This window comes from Euleptes europaea, chromosome 10 (assembly GCF_029931775.1).
Source record: "Euleptes europaea isolate rEulEur1 chromosome 10, rEulEur1.hap1, whole genome shotgun sequence".
NCBI lineage: Eukaryota > Metazoa > Chordata > Lepidosauria > Squamata > Sphaerodactylidae > Euleptes > Euleptes europaea.
Genome location: NC_079321.1, coordinates 12,915,210 through 12,928,118, shown reverse-complemented (window position 1 = coordinate 12,928,118; position 12,909 = coordinate 12,915,210). Strand labels below are relative to the sequence as shown.

At 43.2% G+C, this 12,909-nt stretch overlaps 1 protein-coding gene across 1 annotated transcript in view; it reads left to right on the top strand.

Annotated features, from left to right (window-relative positions):
- RB1 (RB transcriptional corepressor 1) overlaps window positions 1-9,644 on the top strand; it is a 66,828-nt gene extending 57,184 nt beyond the window's left edge. Inside the window, exons 20-27 of the mRNA XM_056856854.1 lie at window positions 1,176-1,321; window positions 2,160-2,264; window positions 3,923-4,036; window positions 4,184-4,347; window positions 6,894-6,924; window positions 7,367-7,509; window positions 8,085-8,134; window positions 9,565-9,644. Of these exons, the coding sequence (XP_056712832.1) occupies window positions 1,176-1,321; window positions 2,160-2,264; window positions 3,923-4,036; window positions 4,184-4,347; window positions 6,894-6,924; window positions 7,367-7,509; window positions 8,085-8,134; window positions 9,565-9,638 (827 nt within the window). The 3' untranslated portion in view covers window positions 9,639-9,644. The remainder of the gene's footprint in view (window positions 1-1,175; window positions 1,322-2,159; window positions 2,265-3,922; window positions 4,037-4,183; window positions 4,348-6,893; window positions 6,925-7,366; window positions 7,510-8,084; window positions 8,135-9,564) is intronic.
- The last annotated feature ends 3,265 nt before the right edge of the window (window positions 9,645-12,909 follow it).

Genomic DNA, 12,909 nt, shown 5'->3' with positions numbered 1-12,909 from the left:
CTCCTCCCTCCTCCCTCCCTCCCCCCGTATTGACCCGTGTATAAGCCGAGGCCGGCTTTTTCAGCCCATTTTTGGGGCTGAAAAACTCGGCTTATACGCGAGTATATACGGTAATCCCTTTGATAATTTCCTAGACATCATTATCCTGACCTTTGGGTCTCTATTGATTGAGACTTTATTTATAGATTAATTTAACCAAACCTCTTTGTAATGTTTAACACACACTTCCCAGCATACAATCAACCCAGTCAAAGGTTTTTTCCAGCATTGGTGAATTATAGTAGTGACCGGGAGCATAAAACCACCAATAATAGTGAAAATTACCAAGTAATAGAGTGATACTATAAATATTTTACAGATGTTATAAAAGAGCAATAACCAAGTAAAATAAAGTGTTAAAAGGCAATAATAAAACACAAAAATTCATATATAAGGAAGATTAATGTACATTCATTACTGACTTTTTAATTATTTTTTATTATTACCGGGCCTCTGTATTAATTCTTGGAGCCAGTTAGTGAGCCCTGGAGAGATTAAATGTGCTATGCTCAAAACTGCTGTGTGATTTATTACCCTTCTCTCCCTCCCCCCCAGCAAAATGCCATGCATGCTCTTTGTAAACATGACTTTTCTACAGCAGGGGTACCCAACTTTTTTGAGCCCTTGAGCACATTTTGAATTCAGACACAAAGTGGTGAGCGCAACCTCAAAATGTCAGCTGGGGAAGTCGGAGCTAATTACAAAATGGCTGCTATGAGAGGCAGGGCCACACACAAAGGAAGCCCAAGTTCAAGGGACAGGAGGAGTAATTTTTAAAAATATACTGGGAAAGAGAGTAAAACCAACACTTGTAGTGGTAGCTGCAACCAAAACAGTGTTACTTTAATTTGCATAGCCAATCAGGAGTCCTGCTGGGCAGGAGCCCCACCAACTTTGTAAAAACACCCAGAAGGCACCAGGAAAGGTGTCGGTGGGCGTTGTGGCACCTCAGGCACCACGTTGGGGACCTCTGGTCTACAGACTGTTACAAGAAGTTGAACCTTAACTTTGCTTTACTGAAAATCGCAGAGCTTTGTCGCAGAGTCCTGTAGTGTGGTTGCAGGCTGTTATGGAACCAGGCAGAGACCAGGAAATGATTCTGCTATCTCCAAATAACAATTTGTTCTTATTTCTAGTGTACTGCCTGGCCTATATACGATTGAATAACTTAGCTTCACGTCTTCTCCCTGACCACCCGGACCTAATACAGTTGATCTGGACGCTTTTTCATCATACACTGCAAAATGAATATGAACTTATGAAAGACAGGCACTTAGACCAGGTAATTACCTCTTGAATGCGGACTGACCAGCCTTGTGTGGGCTATGTTTTTTTTCTTTACTAGAATCCCTATTATCCACCAATATATGTTACATTTACAAAGTAGATCTCGTAACAGATCTGTGCTGAGCGATCATCCTTGCTCAAAGGAACATAGAATGTGCCCTGAGGGATTGTACTAAGGGAGACTTGGCCAGCATTCTTTGCAAGAATCCCAGCAGTCAAGCTGCTAGATGGCACAGCAGAAATTGCCTAGTGACCTGCTAGAGCAGGGGTGTCAAGCATAAGGCCTGCAGGCCGGATCCGGCCCCTTGAGAGCTCTTATCTCGCCCCCGGCAGCCACCCCCACCTCGATCTGGGTCTGGTGAGGCATGTCCTGGCCCAACCAAGCGACATTTATGACATATCCGGCCCGCGTAACAATTAAGTTCGACGCCCCTGTGTCCATTTCTGATCTGTGAGATACTTGAGCCCTTTACAGATGGACAAATGAATGAATAGGGTCAGAGAATGAGAACAAAAGCACAGTGCCAACCCATGGTAAACACACACAGGAAAGGGCCAGTCCTCTTCTTCCTGTTCTCTGTGCTATGCAGATTCATTTGCTCCAAAATATGTCTGTATGTATACTCTTGTGCTCTCTTTATAAGCCTGTATCCAAACATAAGGCTGATTTTTATATGTTTGCTATTTAAAATGCCAGATTTCTCAAAACAGGAATTTAATTTGCCGCAGCAAGCGGATTTCGGTGCTCCCTGTTCTAAATTAATGCCAAAACAGTAGCAGAATGAAATTGGGTCCCTTGCCTCAATGGTCGTCCCCTCTTTGCTTTCCAACAGATTATGATGTGTTCAATGTATGGCATATGTAAGGTGAAGAACATCGACCTCACATTTAAAACCATTGTGACGGCATACAAGGAACTCCCCAATACAAACCAAGAGGTATGGAAAAGCTTATCGAATTTTTCTTTCCTATAAAAACAATGTGAATTTTAAATCCTTCAAGGATTCCTCAGATATTGTTACATTGTGCAGACAGGTCAAAAAATGACTTGACCTTATACAACCAATACCAAGAGCCAATGTTTTTATTTACACACACACAACACAAAACATACAAAAAAACAGAGGACGTGTGGGGACTCACAGAGGGCAATCTCGTTTTCTTTACCCACACTGTGTGTGTGTGTGTGTGTGTGTGTGTGTGTGTGTGTGTGTGTGTGTGTGTGTAAAGTGCCGTCAAGTCACAGCTGACTTATGGGGACCCAGCAAGGGATTTCAAGACAGGCTATTAATCAGAAATTGGTTTGCCAGTGCCTTCCTCTGCAGAGCCTTCTTTGTGGTGGTCTCCCTTCCAAGGACTGATCTTGCTTCTCTTCTGAGATGTAACGAGATCAGGCTATACCATGCCGCCTTCCCTCCCTTCCCCATACTACCTCTGCTTTTACTCTTTCCCTCTTCCTGACAGCCCCCATAGTTTCTCTCCCTGCTTCCTTCCCTCCTTCTCTTCCCCTGCAGCCTCTCCCCTTCTCTTTTGCCAATCAATGTTTTCTGCTTCCCCCTTTAGCTTTACCTCCTCCACTTCCTTTTCTTCCACACTCCAGTGCCAGATTCAGAATTAGATATATAATTTCCTTTTCCCAATACACTGGTGTGCTTCCCTTCTGTGTACGTGTTGAACAGTCTTAATGCACGAGTCATTTCAAGTAAGAAGATTCTGAATTCCTGCAGTTTCCAAAATTACATAGCCCCCTTTTTGACCCCGTTGAGGCGAAGTAATTATTTTTCTTGGCAATGCCCCGTTGAAACTCGCCCAAAGACCAGAACCAACATGATTTTCCGTTGCTGATCTCTAAGTGACTTTTGACAAACCCCTGCAGCACCTGGCAAGTTTTATGGCACGGTACCAAGGTCAGCAGGCTTCTGTTTAGAATTGCAAGTGTTGAAAGTAACTTTGTGTACTTGTTTGCTAGCTATAACATGCTTGCAAAATCCATATTCATGCCATGGGCCTGGCTGTTGCTTCTGTCAGGAGCCAGGTTGCTGGGTTCCTGCTAAAAGATTGTTTATGTATTTATTTACAGCATTTATCGCCCTCCTTTCTGCCCAGTGAGGGCCCCCCATATGATCTTGGAGCCACAGGGCAGACTCCAAAGATTGGCCCACTTCCATTAGGAGTGTTCTGGGGGATGGGATGGGCAGGGGGGAATGCAAACGTTAAAGATGACTGACATATGGCTTTATGCGGTTTAAGTCAACATGATACACTTCAGCATTTAATCATAAATTGTCTTCTGCATGATGGCCCTCGTAAGAAAACAATTTTACCCTTGATTGATAAAATGAAATCTAGCCAAGAATCTTCCGTATGCTGGTTTTTAATGAATGACTCTATCCCTGAAGTCACATTAAAGGTGGCGGAATTTTTGATGGAAGTTGTCAAGGCTAGGATCAGAGTTTAAATTATATTTATATGGGAAATGTATGGTTTGAGGATTCTTGTGTACCATCTATGCTATATTTCTGAGAATATGCCAATAAAGGTCGATTGATTGAGTGATTGATTGATTGACTGACATATGGCTTTCTGACCTTTCTAGACTTTCAAGTGTGTTTTGATCAGGGAAGGACAATACGACTCCATCATAGTCTTCTACAACTTGGTGTTCATGCAAAGACTGAAAACTAACATTTTGCAGTATGCTTCCAACAGAGTAAGTAGTTTGCTCCTGTCCTACCTGCCCGGTGTGAGCTCTTGAATTCTAAGATGGGGATTGGGGAGAGCTGGGATCTGAAAGAACTTAACATTTTTTTAAATAATAGCAATGCTCCACACCACTGACAACGTGTTTGAATTACAGCCTCCAACATTATCACCGATACCACACATTCCTCAGAGCCCTTACAAGTCTAATTCTCCTTTACGCGTCCCTGCGGGGAACAACATCTACATCTCGCCTTTGAAAAGTCCCTCCAAATTCTCCGAAAGGCTGTTGTCTCCCAACAAAATGACACCGGGATCAAGGTTGGTACCCTCTTTCTCTCAGCAAATGACTAAGCCAAATACAAGAACAAGCTGAAGGGAATAATTCTGTCCCAACAGAAACAATTAGCTCTTGCCTTTCCTTCAGTTATGTGAATGCGATACCATTTGGTTTTGCTGGTCATCAGTTAGCTTGCAACACAAACCATTTGATTTTATGTGCCATATAATCACTTATATTAACTGATTTCTACGTAAAGTGTAATCTTCAAAATGTGAACAAAAATTAATGCAGCCTAATTCTCAAAACGCACTGACCTCGATAGCCCAGACTAGCCGGATCATGTCAAATCCCAGAATCCCTGAACTGGATAGCCCCAGGCTAGCCTGATCTCATCAGATCTCAGAAGCTAAGCAGGGTCGGCCCTGGCTAGTATTTGGATGGGCAATCTCCAAGGAATACCAGAGGCGTGATGTGGAGGCAGGCAATGGCCAACCACCTCTGAATGTCTCTTGCCTTGAAAACCCTACAGTGTCGCCATAAGCTGCAATTTGTCGGCACCAAAAAAAAAGTCAAAATGGACCCATTCTAGCTATGTTATTAGGTCATTGCAACTCAGTCCTGCCTAATACCTGTCTGGCCAGTGCAAGCCTTTTACTAGGTTTCATTTGGCTATGACTATGGAGCTTCAAGAGCCTCCCTCTGCTGCCATAGTCTCCTCCCCCTTCCATCTCCCAGTGTGGCCAGTTCATTATCCTCCCCAGATTGGGTCTAGTAAGTCACATGTCCCTGGTCACCTAGGAGGAGTCACACAGTGAAGGTTCTTCCTACACCAGCGTTGCCCCAGCTCCTAGAAGAGAGCCCTGGAATGGGACGTGTCGAGAAGCCACAGGACTGCCTGTCCAGTGAGGTCTCGTTAGGGTTGCGGCACTTATACAAAATTAACAAAATCTGGGGTATAAATCCTCACACCTCAGCACCAGTAGGCGCCACCAGCCTGTTTCTATATCCCAAACAATTAAGAACCAAAGGGGCAAGCCTCCAGCCTTCCTGGGAGTTTACTTTGGGAAAACCAACCCTGCAAGGTAGACCACTTGCAGCGTGAATTTAACAATATAGGTATCTGGTAGGTGAGCCACTTAGGTCGAGGAACTGGAATTAGATTGAAGCCAACCTGAAGACAAAAACTGCAAGAATCAAGATTAAGGTAATTTATTAAAATACTTTCAAAATAACAAGCAGTGAGAAGGCAAGACAAGAAAACTAGTTCAAACATCTGGCTACACAGTTAAGCAAGCTGGTCCAGACTTTTAGTAATAGGCAGAATTACAAAATTCAAAGAGGCAGGAATGTTACCAGGCTAGAATCATAGAGTTGGAAGGGACTACCAGGGTCATCTAGTCCAACCCCCTGCACAATGCAGGAAATTTACAACTACCCTCCCCCCAGTGACCCCACTACATGCCCAGAAGATGACCAAGATGCGTTCCCTCTCATCATCTGCTTAAGGTTATAGAATCAGCATTGCTGACAGATGGCCATCTAACCTCTTCTTAAAACCCCCAGGGAAGGAGAGCCCACCATCTCCCGAGGAAGCCTGTTCCACTGAGGAACCACTCTTAAGTGTTAGAAAATTCTTCCTAATGTCTAGACGGAAACTTTTTTTGATTTAATTTCAACCCGTTGGTTCTGGTCTGACCTGGGGCAACAGAAAACAACTCGACGCCATCCTTTATATGGCAGCCCTTCAAGTACTCGAAGATGGTTATCATATCCCCTCTCAGTCTTCTCCTCTTCAGGCTAAACATATCCAGATCCTTCAACCTTTCCTCATAGGACTTGGTCTCCAGACCCCTCACCATCTTTGTTGCCCTCCTCTGGACACGTTGCAGCTTGTGTACATCCTTCTGAGATTGTGGTGCCCCAAACTGAACACAGTACTCTAGGTGAGGTCTAACCAGAGCCGAGTAAAGCGACAGCATCACTTCTTAGAAGCTGAAATCCTCCAGTGCCAGAGTCTAATCTGTCAGCATGTCTGACCTATAAAATAATCAAAATGTCAGAAGGATGGGCCATGGATACCAGAGCTTGGCATCTTGGCATCTAGACTGCATAAGTTTGCATAGGCAAAAGTTGCCATTTTTATCCCCAAAATTCTCTGGTCTAAGCTCAGGTTACCAATCAGACTGCGTATCTGTTACTGACCATGTGGCCCAAAAGCAGAAGTCAAATGTCTTTGGAAGGGTAGGTTAAGAGCAGAGTTTTGCTGGCTACTTCTCCCTCATAAGCTGCTTCTCTTCCCCCTCCCGCATCCCCCCCACCCCAGCAAGGGAAGAAACAGTGGTTCCCATGCCTTTCCACCTGTGGGAAGCAAAGCTTTTTGAGGGAGACAAATGTCAAAGCTGGCACAGTTGAACAGAAGAGTGTACCATGGATTTTGGCACCCTGAGGCTATGCTGGAAGGCACGCACGTGAATTGGATAGGGAATGTTGAACAATACTCTGCATCAGTCTTCTGCATAGCTTTGTGGGGCCCCATGTCATTGAAAAGTGAAAGAATGTTAAGTTGCTTTTCTTGTTTTTTCAGGATCTTGGTGTCAATAGGTGAATCCTTTGGGGTGAGTTTCCTGTGTCGAATGCCAACTGTTTTTGATTGGGGTATAGAGCATTAGGGTCAAACTACCGATAATGAGGTCTTGTGTAATTCCCTAGAGGTTTTTTTTTTTTTTTTTATGAAAAGCAGCCACCTGACGTTGCAGGCAGCAGTAGCAGGAGGGAGGGTGAGGAAAGAGCACCAAAGTGAGCGAACCTTTTGGCCCAGCAATACGTTGACACCCCCCTCCCTCTAAGATGCTTTTCTATCTGCAAGGGGGGAAAATACAGGACCCTGTATTTCTTCTTCTCTGTCAAGGAAAGCAAAACAAAAATCAGGGAAAGTTACCCTTGAGCCACGATGGTTGTGAAGCATCAATGGTGTGCAGCCCTATCTCAAAAGAAGGTGTTTCATTTTAAAAACAAGGGCTCCATTTGACATTTTGCACTGTCTTCCGGTGGTCATAGACTGCCGAAAAGTTTCAGAAGATAAACCAGATGATGTGCAACAGCGATCGCCACCTGAAACGCGGGGCGGAAACAAGCACCATGCCCAAGCCTCTGAAGAGGCTGCGCTTTGACATGGAAGGGCAGGATGAAGCGGACGGCAGGTGGGTTGGTTGAGTCTGTCCTTTCCACTTGGTGAGTTAGGTTGTCCTAAGTGATTTTAAGTCTCCCATTTAACACGTTTTTTTCCTAAAGAAAGAAACAATGGCATGGCTGCAAGTTTCCTCCTGCGGCTATACCACAAGCCATTCTCCAAGGGTGCTGGAGAGAGCAATAGGGAGGGGGAGCCAGAAGCAACAGCCCTCAGTTTTTGTCAAGGTCCCAAATCTGAGCATAGCAGACGACATTTGAATTGATTCAAGCATACTGGATTGAGGAGCTCTGCCTAGTATGCATCTTGAAAAGGGTTATGACAAATGAGCTTGAAATAGCATTGAAAGGAATCAACAGAGAGGTGGTCCCAGTTCACCAAGTGGGATTGGGGCAGGGGGGGAGCAGGCTTCCACGCAAGGGGTTCCTTTGCTCAGTTAGAAGTGGAAAAGGAGTCGGTCGGTACAGTTGCCGCTTGCATTGTATCATGTAGATTTTCCCCCGGGTCGTTGTCTTAGTCCACTAGCCATGTGGTAGTTGTCTCTGGATTGAACTCACATGTGTCTCTCTCTAAAAATTCACTTTACAGGGAACACCTCTCGGGAGAGTCCATGTTCCAGCAGAAGCTTGCAGAAATGAGTAAGTATGTGTCTTCTGCCACAAGAGAGTTACAGGTAGGGATTGACAAAGGAACTGGTAACCAGGTTCTCACAAACGATGGCAACCCCCAAGAGCCACTGCACAACAGAGCCAGCGTGATGTGGTGGTTAAGAGCAGTGGTTTGGAGTGGTGGACTCTAATCTGGAGAACCGGGTTCGATTCCCCGCTTCTCCACATGAGCGGTGGAGGCTAATCTGATACACTGGGTTGGTTTCCCCACTCCTCTACATGAAGGCAGCTGGGTGACCTTGGGCTAGTCACAGCTCTCTCAGCCACACCTACGTGAGAGGGTGTGGGGAGGGGAAGGGAAAGTGATTGTAAGCCAGTTTGATTCTTCCTTAAGTGGGAGAGAAAGTCGGCATATAAAAACCAACTTTTCTTCTTCTACCTCTTAAGTGCTGAGGGAGGCTTTCGTTTCTTGGCAGCTGTCCACTGTGCCTCAGGGCAAACCCACTGCAGAAACAAAATGGAGTTTTAAAAAAGCAGTTTGTGATCCAGCAGCAGGATCTCTAGTTCATGGGGAGGGGGACTAAAATCCCACTGGGAGTGCCTACGGGAACTTTTTGGAGCCCAGCCAATGTTCCTTTCAACAGTGTCAACATTTAGGAACTTTATTTAGTACCTATTGCAATTCACATTTTGAGGCGGAATATTGTAAAAAGAGTCTTCAAACGTTTTGGAAGCATTCACTTATAGAATGCACTTTGATGACAAACTTTTAAATGCCCAATCCAACAAAAGAGTAATGATATATGTGTATCATTCTCCATTCCCAGTGATACATTTGCGGTTTTTGCTCTGTAGTGCCAGTTTTGGGAAGCTCTCCTTTGGATTGGAGGGCTAGATTACACTGTGAATTACCATTGATGAGTATTTGTTTTACGTAAATGTTTATGATAAATTTTCCTTTCAGTAGAACACTTAATGGCTTAGCAGATTTGTTCCGTTTGATTATTATAATAGTTTAAAGTGATAACACAAGCCCCCCGATCTTCCCCATTTCCTTCTGCAACCTCATGCCCTCCATAAAACTAACGCTGGACATCATGGGCAAATGCCACACAGGGGGAGCTGACGAGGGGGAATGGGGCAACTTTTGTACACAAGATTCCCAGCATCAGTTTTTCTCAGGGCTCAGCAGGGCTGCTGTGGATGTGTAAAAGACCACACTTAGCTTTATCTTACACACAGTGAACTTTCTAAGAACTTATGAGACCTCAGTGTATTTAGCCTAACGTTTGCGGCACTGTTGTTTGCATGAAACAAATAATTTCTGAAAATGAATGCAACATTAATTGGCTGTTTGTCTTCTCCCAGTGTGTGTGTGTGTGTGTGTGTTTTTAAACTAAATGTCCTGTTTGCCACAACTTAAATACACCTTTAACAAACAATTATGCTTTCTTCTGCAGCATCCACTCGAACCAGGATACAAAATCAGAAGCTGAATGATGGAGCTGACATTTCCAGCCCTGATCAAAAGTGAAATTCCCCTGCAGGCCGTTATCACGCACACTCTGTGCTCTGCTAACTCTTACCGGGCCCTTGAATAACAAATCTTAGCTTCTCCTTTTGTAACCAATAGCTAATTTGAAGTAGTTCGGCTTTTTTACTTGTCCCCCCCCCTCCCAAAGTTTATGCTATTGATGCAGCATGTATGCAATATTATCTACTTAATTGTTAATTTATATAAATTAGGGTTTTTTAAGTGAAAATTTCTTTGCTTCCCCAATGTAGTATTACTGGTTTGATACCATTTTATTCTATTTATACTGAACTCCTGTGTTTGGGGGAAGTTTGAAGTTTAAGTAGAATTAGTCAAAATGCACTAATGTCATTTTTATATTAGAAATTGATGCACTATTTACCTTTCTGTAAACTAGAATCCAAATACTGCAGTGTTTAAAAATGCAGTCCCCACATTGTAGTCCACGGAGTCACAGCAACGCGTGCCGAAGTGTCTGCAGGATTGAGCCCTACAACTATGTGTAGAACTTGACGGTGAGGTGTAAACTCAGTGTCTGGGCATACTACTGAAACAAAAAAACTATACCTCGTTAACATTTCCATCTTTTACCCTTTTATAATGTTAAAACATGCACTTATTTGTTATCGGCATGCCTGGTTGAATTTCGCTAAATTATAATAGCAGTTCTTCCCTCAGCAGTACAAAATACTCAAAGTGCACTTTTCTGTCTGCATCATGAACATGGAGAGATTAAAATGCCATAGTGTGAATGGCTCTTAGACACATTGGTTTCATACAAATCAGAACTGGGATTGTAAACACTGAATATGTAAAGAGACGAAACTGAAACCCTGGGATTTTACTAGTAATAGGTTTATTTAAGACTTTGGATAGAAAACTACAAGTAGCCTTATTTTATTATGACTATATATTCCAGAAAATTGGCAACTGTACATTAGAAGTACTGTTCTGCATACTAACGTTACTTCTTTATGGACAAATAAAAGTTTTTAAAGTAAGCATTGATTATCTTTAGTTGTGCAACACTTTTGTTACAAAAATGACATACAACATATTTCATTTGTTGCTTCGGAACTTCGTCCTAGCATAGCTTAGGAGAAGAGAGGATTTCTAGCTTCTTGCTATCTGACTTTCAATGTGTGTTTTATTTTCCTGCTGGAACAGCTGGCTCAGTAGGGATTACAATAATACAAATGTACATTTAAAAAAATTATGATAGTAAAGCGTGGTGTAGTGGTTAAGAGCAGTGGACTTTAATCTGGAGAACTGGTTTGTTTCCCCACTCCTCCCCATGAAGCCAGCTGGGTGACCTTGAGCTAGTCACAGTTCTCTGAACTCTCTAAGCCTCACCTACCCCACAAGGTGCGTGTTGTGGGGAGGGGAAGGTAATTGTAAGCCTGTTTAAGTCTCCTTAAAAGGTAGAGCAAGTCGGCATATAAAAACCAACTCTTCTTCAAAAAAGACCAAGGGGATATGTTAATTGTTTGTATGATTTTATTAATGGTTGCAATGTTAACAGATTTCTACAACACTTGAAACGTAGATGGAATTTAACCTTTAATGTGACGCACACACTACAGTCAGCACACTGGGAATGTAAAATAGTTCCAGTCAATAATAATTTTTCACTGAAAGGTAGTTGCTTGCATGTTGAAAACTCCAGTTTACTTCACAATTCTAGATGTTAACTAGAATGTTGACCCTCACTGAATTTATCTCTGTAAAACATTTAAAGTATGCATCTTCGCTTCCCTTGTTTTTTAAGTACTTCATCTAATGTGCTCGTAGCCCTATCTGTACAAAGCTACTAGAGTTCACTCCAAATTGAAATTTTGGAGTTTAAATCCCTTAATGAAAAATCAAAGCCTATTCTAATTTAGATTAACTCCATTCCAGCTGTATGTAAGGGGAATGAGCACTTTAACCTGCCCCTTCCCAGTTGATCACTGATAATGCTATGTACTGGTCTGTGACATTTACGCACTGCTGTAACTAGATCCATGGCTCTTCTATACCAGTAGCGCATAGTGATACAAAATATGAGTGGCATTTGCTCACAGAACAGACTGGATGTTGGAGTTCAGTTTCCAGGTACTCACGTGCAAAGTTGTGCCCATGCGCTGGGAAGATCTATGGGAGATATGCATGTACCGGTACTAAGAATTTAAATCATTAATCTGACAGCTGAAAAGCAAGTGAAATAGTTGCTGTTTATTATTTTTAAGTACATATAATTGAAGAAGGGTACACATTTTGAATCTGTGAGGTCTAGAGGGATACACGCATCCAAATATTTGAGTAGTTCCCTTTTGGCAGCTTTCCTCCAAAGTGTTCATTTAAACTCCCATTTAAAGGGAAAGTTGGGGGAAAGACACGCAAGGCCTAGCAGCAGCTTCCCTTTAAATTACTTACGTAACTTGTCTGTTTTTAACTTAGGCAGGGCAGCTATTGGGAGAAGTTTGTGGAACTAGTGCTTGGTGCAGTCTCAGAAGCTTGGTTGGGAGAATGGGTTGAGCAGGAACTCTTTATATCGTGCAAGAGCAGAGAAGGCTGTTTGGTATTCAGTGGGTTGTTCTTCATTAACCTGGATTAAGGGCAGGACTGTTTTGAAGCTTCCCTCTGAAGAAGTGAGCTCTGTCCCACAAAAGCCTACCTTACAACGAATCGGTTAGTCTTTAAATTGCCACAAGAGAGACTGATGTGCTTGCTGTAACCATTTCCCTAGAAGCATGGGCCTTTATCACACAGTCAAGAAAACTTAAGTGCCCCTTTCTCTAAAGGGGGGGTGGCAATGGCCACAGATTCCCCCTCCTATTGCAATTCAGTGACTCCCCCCTTCTCGTTTTGTTCTCAGAGGTCAGCAGAACCTCAGTAACAGCGAAATAGGGGGCTGCAAAGGGGGGTGGAACTGAAAAAAATTGCTGCCACCCCCCAAGGGTACTTTTCTTACGTCAGCAGAATGTGGTTGGATACACGCCTAAACGTTTAGACAGAAAGTAGCACAGATAAAATAGCTCCTTAACGATTCTGAGCACAAGTTAAGGTTCAGACACTCAAGCTTAAATGCAGAACAAAACCCGGTACTCTCGGAAGACAGGATGTGGGTCAACAATGGAGGAATCCTTTAAGCAGAGCAGCAGATGAAGGAGGCCAAGGAAAGGGAACACTCAAGGACTATCATCGTCTAGATTTTCTGATCACAGCATTTAATTTGTCAAGTTCTTCTTAAGAGCACCTACATGCTGCCGAAACACGGCGGAAGAGCTCT